We start from the raw sequence: 8,961 nt of genomic DNA on the forward strand, positions 1-8,961 counted from the left end.
CAGGACTCTGGAGAACTTGGCTGCATACTGAGGAGGTCATTCGGCTATTTGAGTCGGATTTTAAAATTAATTATTAAAGTAATGAACGTGAAAATAAAAAAAGATGGGTGAAACTTTAATATTCTAACGTATAAACATAATAAAATTTTACTTATCTGTCCTAAAGAGGAATTTTATCATAAGGAAAAGGGGGTTTGTGTTCAGATGGATATTTTTCCAAACCAATTGCTGTCAGGAATAAAAAGGGTTTTATGACCAAGTTTGGAAACGTCCATCTTATGTGCTTATTTTTAGAGCTGCTCCCTTTTTTCAGATCCCAAAGCTATAGACGAGGTCCAGCCGTTTTACCAGGAAATGACATGAACTGAAACGTATCCAACGCAAACACTTCTGAGAGTTAAAACAACTATTATGTTGGACTTAAAGAGGAACAATCAAGAGTCAGCGTGCAGCTTCAGATATTAATGCTAGAAACTAGAGATCAGGTCTGAAATCTTGATGTGGATGAACTCTGACCTGAACCTTCAGAGCCACATAAAGACACTTACAAAGTCAGCCTTCTGTCACCTGAAGATCATTTCCAGGATTAGAGAATCAATGTAGCAACAATATCTTTGTGCTCTTCTTCTTCACTTTTCTGTCAATCACTCCGACACTCTTAGCTGTACCAATTTTTTTTTTCGCTGGATCCTCCGCAGGCGGTTTCATCAGCTTCAACGGTTCGTGGCGCGTCCAGGGCATCCTCGCCATGTCCCGCTCTCTGGGCGACTACCCGCTGAAAAACCTCAACGTGATCGTCCCCGACCCCGACATCATGTCCTTTGACCTCAACAAGCTGCAGCCGGAGTTCATGATCCTGGCCTCGGATGGCCTGTGGGACACCTTCAGCAACGAGGAGGCGGTCCGCTTCATCAGGGAGCGACTGGACGAGCCGCACTTCGGAGCCAAGAGCATCGTCCTCCAGTCCTTCTACCGTGGCTGCCCCGACAACATCACCGTCATGGTGGTCAAGTTTAAAGGCAAGACGGGTGAAAAAAAGTAAGAAATTAAGCGAAGGGCATCAGTTGGGAGGCAACTGAGTGAGAACTATTCGCTACAGATATTTACAGCACTTTGCTCTTCAAACCTCACATCAGCATCCCCCATGGTTTTTGTTTTTTTAATAACAGACTGGTTGATTTTAGGATAGGCATTACCTATCGGGACGCTAATGTGAGCAGGGTTGCCGTTTTGCGAATTAATAGATTACGTTTTGTACAGCTGGGAATTTTGAGATTGATTTGTCCTTTTAAACGAGAATTTTAAGAAGAAATTCCAGCAAATTTCTCTTTATGTTAAACAAAAACATGAACGTCTCTTTTGTTTTGCCACCGATTTTCTAGAGTGGCGACGGCAGCATGTTGGAGTAGCCATTTCAGATTCCGCTCTTTCTGTTACGTCTGTTTATAATGGTTTTGGTTGAGGCATCGCATGTTTGGACAATTATTCTTTTTGATTTTGGATGCTGTGCAGCTGGGAGAATTTCTGCTCCATTGTACTTTTGAACAGTTTTGATGCGTAACTGTGGCAAGAAGGTGTTGTTTTAACAGCTCGCAGCAGTTGATTAGCATGTTAGAGTTTCAATTCCCTGAGGAGTTGAAAAAGGAGACTTTGGGCAGAGAGAGAAGGAGGAAGTTCAAACCATCTCTTCCCTCAATCTTATTAGGCAAAGCTCATATCCCCTACTCCTACATCTCTCTGCCCGACTTTCTAATCATACGGCAGTGCTTGCTAGCAATTAATTGCGTCATAAAGGACATGTTACTGTGGAATATAATTTCTCCTGTCCGGAAAGTGAGCTGTTCGTTGTCATAGAAGTTATCAGACTTCATACAGCAACAGCCTTCAGTCAGAGGCCTCGTCAGATTTGTTGCACAACTGACTGCTACCGGAGATCCTTCCTGCCCATAGCATCACGATCCACAACAGCTCTTTGGAGAAACTTGCATAGGGCTGCACAATTTATAGCAAATATATCACCATCGCAATATGAATGTGTGCAATATTCGCATCGCAAAGGACTGTGGAACGCAGTAATTGACTGATACATTATCCAGTGTTATAAATGTTCACATAGGAGGCCAGTGATGTTGCCCGAATGCTAGCTCTCACAGTGATGGAAGCACAGATGAGAAGGACAGGAGAGAAGAAGTTAGGTATATATGGAAACTGACATTGTCATCGCAATATTTACCAACGTTCTCACTAGTGCAAGACATTCTAATATAGTGCAGATCTAACAAAAAGATGAACTCCCAAAAACGGACAAAAATCATACTTGTAATATTCACATAAAGAAGTAAGGTCAGTGCAGATTAATTGTCAACAAGATTTCAAAACTGCAGTGTAACTTGAGGTCTTATTCAAGTCATATGTTGAAATTTCCTTTATTTTTCCATAAATATATCAGAGGGTTAGAAAAAAACTTCAATGTAAGTTTTTTCCAATATTGTGTAGACCTATACTTGAATGATACAACATTTAATCTCCCTTTAGGGAAGTTAAAGTGTTTTTGAATAGAATTGACAAAAATATGGCTGTCATTTTTCCTTTGCTTAATATATTTTATATGTTTGATCTATTTTTTTCTGATTGATCCAGCATGACATTTCTCTTGTCCAATACACATCACATTCATTATTTCACAAAGTATTAAATATTCTTGTCATGAACGACAGAAATGCTAATTTTGCCTATATGACCCCTGAACCTGTACAGTAACAGAACCGACTGCTTTTATATCACATTTAATGTATGTCGTGTAAGAATAGATGACTCTTAAGGTTGGGTTTCCCTGTTTTTTTATGTATTTTTTTTTGTTTGTTTGTTTTTTTAGTGCCAGGTTTCTGGTGGATTTTCTTGTTTGCATCTTTTAACACTGATATTGATCAGCTCTGCTGCTTCAGCACAGCTCCGATCTGTATGAGTAATAATAACGTGGAACATCATAACCACAGTGTGTCGGAGAGGAACGAAAGGTTTCTGAGTCAGTCGTCCTTCGTACACAGTGAATTAGTAATGTAGTACTTCTCATTACTGCTGACTGCTAATTATTTGTCCAGAAAGATTTCCCTTGTTTTCTGACTCACAAGTACTTTAATAAAGCCAGACATATGTAAATTTGATAATTATAAACACTTCATTAATGTTAAGACGTGGATATGAGATGGACATGCTAGTAAATTTTCCCATCATATTTTTGTTACATCTACAGTAAATAGCGATTATGCTGTGACAGGTTATTGCAATGTGATGTTTTTGGGATACAATTTCACCTTTTACTAAGACGAAGATTCAAATTTTAAGCAAGTTAAAATTATATGAATTTTTGGATAATTTTGGAAAATAAGTTGTGTTAAGATGTGGATAATAAGATCTGTTGCCTTATTATTTTGTTCTGCCGCCAAAAGCGCTCGTCTCGTTGTTTCATAGTTTTTAAGCAGGCGATCGCGCCGCACACGAGGCTCGACCTTGTTGTCATATCTTGTAAATCCAAACATGGAGCATTGAACGTCTCTGGGAGACGCAAAGTTGTAAGATGAATGTACATACTGTCAATGTGTTAATATCACCCAAACACGTTTACTACACAGATTTAAAAAAAAGAAACGTATGAAAGTTCACGTGTTTTCCTTAACAATAACAATGATAATAATGTATCTAACAGAATGTCTGTGGCATTTGTACTTGTTTTTCTTGATTTTAATTAACTGTAAAAAATAAAAACACACACAATGTTAATTTACGCTGTAAATCATAACGGTGAAATTAAAGCAATGATTGTCATTTTATCTAGTTTTTTTAAAAGAAGATCATTTGTAGTTCAAATTACAAACATGATTAGTCCTAGGAAAGTGTTGTGAATAACTACCCCGAAAAAGTATAAAATGTAATGTACATTATATCCTGAAAAAGGAATGGAAGCTCCAATAAAATAACAAAATTATAAATATGATGATTTCGAGTCCGTGTGCATTTTTTACAAGTCTAAACTAAAGGTGCTCGACATTTCGTTTTGCTAACTTGCAAAAACACTGTAAGACTTCACGTTAACTCAAACCACAATACTTAATTTTTGACGTTTTAATTCTCTTGTCAAACTATCGAGTGATTGAATGATTGCACTGCTTACACTACAGAATTTTTTAACCGTAAAAGGCATGGCACCTTTATGTCTTTGCACTCTATTGAAATGAAAAGCAGACATGCATTAATGTGGTGGGGGTGTAAGTCTGACTGCTGCTAATGAAACTGCTTAAAAATGAAAAAGAAATACAATCGTTATGAAATATAAAAATGTAATGAAGCACAGGTTGATGAAAGTTGTTGCAAATTAATTTGAGACTTTCTTTTCCTTTGAATAACAAAAGCACTTTGAACTTTTTCACATTTTGTAACAGTACAACCGCAGTTCTCTATGTTTTTTTTTTTTGACGTGTGCTCTGATACCCCTAAATAAAATTCTCTGCCACTAACCAGATGACTGTGAACTCATCTGGTCAGTAGACGGAGTCCTCCTCTGTGTAATCTTATCCAGCTGTTCTGTGAAGGCCTCAGGGGATTGTTGGAGAACATTATCGGACAAACAGCATCACGAAGTCCAAGGAACACAGAAAACAGATCAGAGTTAAAGTTGTGGAGACGTTTAAAGCAGAGTTAGGTTATACAACAATATCCTCCGCTTTGAACATCTACCTAAACCCAACTGAGAACCCTAAGCAACACTTGAACATTAACATTTAAATACTCGGTGTACAATCTGATTCTGCCTCAGCTGATTCGCAAAGAAACATGGGTGAACCGTAGCGATGGATCCAAAACGTCTTGGAGCTGTAATGGCTGTAAAAGATCATTCTGCAAAACATTGACTGACTGAGAGCGTCCAAAACACAAACGCGCATAACCTTTTTTAGAAACCATGTGACATTTTCCATCCAGGTCACAATTATGCCCTTCTTTATGTTTATACGTCACATGAAATTCCTCTAAAACAAACTTGTGTTTGTCGCTTCAACGAGACAAAATGTGATGAGGTGCAAAAAGGTATAAAAGACAGCATGAATCTGGATTTTTAGCAAAATGCATACTGACTGAAAAGCCTCGTGTCACAGATGCTTCATAACATAAGTATGCCTCTTCGTATCTTTCATAACCACTGGTCTATTCATACATACATTAGATTTCTCAATAATTAAAAACAAATCTCCACTATATAAAAGTCTCGTGGGAATTCTAGAAGATCCACTTCCACAGACATACCTTTCTAAACAAACAGCCACTGCCAGACTTATCTCTCACTTAGTGCAACCAAAATGTAAATGATGTAAGTACTTTGAGAGCAATACAATCTTCTCGTCGTTTCAAGCGTAAACTTCCTGTGTGTTCTGGTGCTTGATGACCTGGGACAGGTGCTGGCTGGAGGGCCGCATGCCATCCCTCTTAGTTGCTTCGTCACGTCTGGTATAAATAGCTTTACCAAAAGCAACGCAGTTGCATCCCAACAGAGGGGAGGGATCACCTAGTCCTCATAAGAGACCGGACCTCACTCACTGTGTGCGGACAGCGTAGCTTACATTTAAGCCGCACGCTTCAGGCATGGGCACGCGTGGATCCAAGCCAAAGAAACAAGTGCAGGTCCTCCTGCTGGGCCTGGACGGCTCGGGAAAGACCACCCTGCTCTACAAGCTCAAGTACAACGAGAACGTCGTCACGGTTCCGACTGTGGGATTCAACGTGGAGATGCTGGAGACGGACAGGGGAAGCCCAGGACTGACGGTGTGGGACGTCGGGGGCCAGAGGAAGATGAGGCCCCACTGGAAGCATCACTTCCTGGACACAGCTGGGCTGGTGTTTGTGGTGGACAGCGCGGATGGGAAGCGACTGGACGAGGCCCGCAAGGAGCTGCACCGGGTAATGGGACCAGTGAACATTTGTCCGCTCACTTCTGGCATTTAACACCTAATTATTTCATTAATGTGTGAATAAATTTAAGCTATTTAGTAGATTATTAGTGCTGCTTAGTTTTTGAATGTAAAATCTTATATATGAGATGAAGCAGTGAATCCTTTTCTAAACTATGTTAATGCACAGAGATGAATCAGTCTCAATCAAACAGAAATTAGTCTGAAGGGTGACTTTTTATTACTAATGCGTTCAATAAAATCACAAATAAAGAAGCAAGATTTTACATATTTCTCTGGATTTAAGATCCATTTAGGATTACATCCACAATGACCAGTCTTCAGTATGTTAAGAAATCAGTATGGTAAAGAGTTGTTTTTATTAATGAAATTAATTTCTATTTACTAATTATTTAAATAATTACAAATAAGCACTAATTATAATTCTACTTTGCAAACTATATATACAAGTCAAAAGTGAAAGTTTATGAAAGAGAATTTTAAAAAAGATTTATGAGGAGTTTACGATCTCTTAAAAGCTTAAAGGAGTGGGTTTTATGGGTTAAAAGTTATATTATGTTAATTTGAAGAAAGGAAGAAGGTGGAGGATTTCAGTATTGAAATAAACTTTGAACCATCAGTTTTCATCAGAATAACCAGAAGTGGTAAAAGTAGAAACAGTGCTTCTCTGGATCAGATTAAGATATTTATGTTTCCTGAAACAATTAGTGTTTCTGCATCAATGTTCTCTCACGTCGGTCCCTCTCTCTGATGAAAGGACAGCCGTGCAGCAAAAAAATCCAAAACAAACATTGTTGAAGAGCACAACACAAAATAAGACAAATGTGATCAGACTGTCACTCTGGTTCTTTGTGTTACTATCTCAAAATTTATGAAAGCTTCTTAACAGCTAGAGCTTTCAGGGGATGAGGCATTAGGGGGGGCCTGATCAGCCAATCAGAGACAGACCTGGAAAAACATGAACAGCCAAGGAAAAAAATAAAATCAGTATATATTTTTTTTCTGTTCTAAATACATAAAATTACATAAGTTATAGCAGAATGTTGACATCTATTGACAAGCATTCATGTCGGGTCAAAAAACATCTCGCTGAATGTTGGAGATTCAGGGAGACTGACAATTCCAAAGGCCCCTAAGCGACACGGGGCCCTCCGCAATTCTTTATTTTCATAGAAATAAATATAAAATGGGGCCCTGTCAATAACAAAATGAATCATATAGTGTTTTCTAAAATTTCTTTTAGTAGTAAAAATTAAATGTTCCTCCTCCCAGACCAAAAAGCACACATCTATGTTTGTACTGAATCGTCCCCCGGATCTGCATGAAGTGGTTTGTTCCTGCTTGGAGAGCTTGGCGGTTTTCAGCAGCAGTCAGTGGGAGACAAGAGTGACCGTGGTAGCTACTATGCTACTAAAAAAAAGAAAGAGATCAAATCAGGTTTTCAAAAAAAAAATAGAGAGATGGAGAGAGAAAAAGGTAAGAGTGTCAATTTGTAACCCAGTTCTTCTCCTAGAGGTGGGTAGACTGAGATTATCAACCATTTAGCATAGTTAGCTTAGCTACAGACTGCTGTTTGCCTCCATTTCACTAGCATCTAATGAATTAAGGAAAAATATGGAGAAAACATATTTTTTATTAAAGTTCTATACTGCAGCATGAACAAAATGCAACAACATAGCATTTTTTGAGAAGTCTGGATTGCTTCATGTATATTTTGCATGTTGCCTATGACTGTTGCTAGTGGGGAGAGACATTTCAGTAAGCTAAAACTAATAGAAAAAATGTAAGCAACCTGCTTGCATACTGTATGTGGACTGTTGGATGTAAATATCATGAGCAGTAAATATTGTGCTAGTATCAGTATTGGACCAAAGAAAGCAAGGCAGTTGCAAGCCTTTAAAATTGTGACGCTTTTGATGGGTCAGATAGACTCAAAGAATTGAAACAGCAGCTGCGTGGGGGGCCCAATTTAATTTTTGGCTATGGGGCCCAAGATTCCTGGCAGCGCCCCTGCTAACTGCATAGGTGAGAAGTTGTGACTGGATTTAAAAGATTCAGCAAAGGATCTGGAGACAATTCTTCTTGTTAGTAAACAAATTGTTTTAAAAACTGTTTGTACTACAAAGAATAGAAATATACCTCATAAGTGGTTGGATTTATTTAAACTTTGTATTTCACATCACAATAATGGTGTATACTCCTTTACATTTTAGATCTTGAGGAACCACAGTCTAAAAGGAGTTTCCCTTGTGATTCTGGCCAACAAACAGGACCTTCCAGGAGCTCTGAGCCCAGAAACACTCTGCCAGGAACTGGACCTGAGGAGAGCGTGCGAAGGCAGAGCGTGGTTCATCCAGCCCTGTTCAGCCACCATGGGAGTGGGTCTTGAAGAAGGTTTTAGAAGGATGGTCTATTTAATGAAAAACCCACTGAGACAGACTCAAGAGGACATTAAGGTGAAGATGAGGTCCAAAGGATTTAGTTTCACAATAATCAAAAATGCTATGGTCTGTGGCGGCTGATGGTTTTTATGCCTTTTTTTTTTTTTTAAACAAAACGTTTTAGGTTTCTAAATGCTTTACAATGCTTGTCATTTGCAAATGGTGATGGACATTAGTTATTCTGCATGGACCAACATTTCATTGTGATGCAGCCACAATGTGTTCTGCTGTGAAATATTAAACCACAGCTGAACATAATATGAAATCACAAGGATTTTGGGTTATCTGATTTGAGAAAAACTGTGATTAAAAATGTTAGTTGTTGTTTATTCCAGTTCTATTTACTCCAAGGAAATGCTTTGTTTGTAACCTCAGTTTTGTATAGTAACTACATCAATCAATAAAGATTTAAGTACATACTTTTGCTGATTTTTATTGAGTTGGTGATTTAGACTCAACACACAATACGTAATTTGTCAATGTGTCCTTATAATGTCAGTAGATTGGATAAGAAGACCATAAAATTTGGACAACTTCCATATAACTTTCACTGTTGAGCT

General features: G+C 38.3%; 2 protein-coding genes across 4 annotated transcripts in view; both read left to right on the top strand.

The window, feature by feature from the left end:
• ppm1lb (protein phosphatase, Mg2+/Mn2+ dependent, 1Lb) overlaps positions 1-3,995 on the top strand; it is a 52,966-nt gene extending 48,971 nt beyond the window's left edge. For 2 of the 3 annotated variants that reach the window (XM_032546185.1, XM_032546186.1), the window contains one exon: positions 699-3,995. In XM_032546185.1, the coding sequence (XP_032402076.1) occupies positions 699-1,042 (344 nt within the window). In that variant the 3' untranslated portion in view covers positions 1,043-3,995. The remainder of the gene's footprint in view (positions 1-698) is intronic. The other variant, XM_032546187.1, reaches the window with a different exon arrangement.
• Positions 3,996-4,112: 117 nt separating this feature from the next.
• Positions 4,113-8,820, top strand: LOC116708300 (ADP-ribosylation factor-like protein 14). Its single transcript, XM_032546189.1, has 2 exons — positions 4,113-5,949; positions 8,174-8,820. Exons 1-2 carry the CDS (start codon positions 5,635-5,637, stop codon positions 8,480-8,482), a joined length of 624 nt encoding a protein of 207 aa, XP_032402080.1. The 5' UTR covers positions 4,113-5,634; the 3' UTR covers positions 8,483-8,820.
• The last annotated feature ends 141 nt before the right edge of the window (positions 8,821-8,961 follow it).

Source organism: Xiphophorus hellerii, chromosome 18 (assembly GCF_003331165.1).
Source record: "Xiphophorus hellerii strain 12219 chromosome 18, Xiphophorus_hellerii-4.1, whole genome shotgun sequence".
Lineage (NCBI taxonomy): Eukaryota > Metazoa > Chordata > Actinopteri > Cyprinodontiformes > Poeciliidae > Xiphophorus > Xiphophorus hellerii.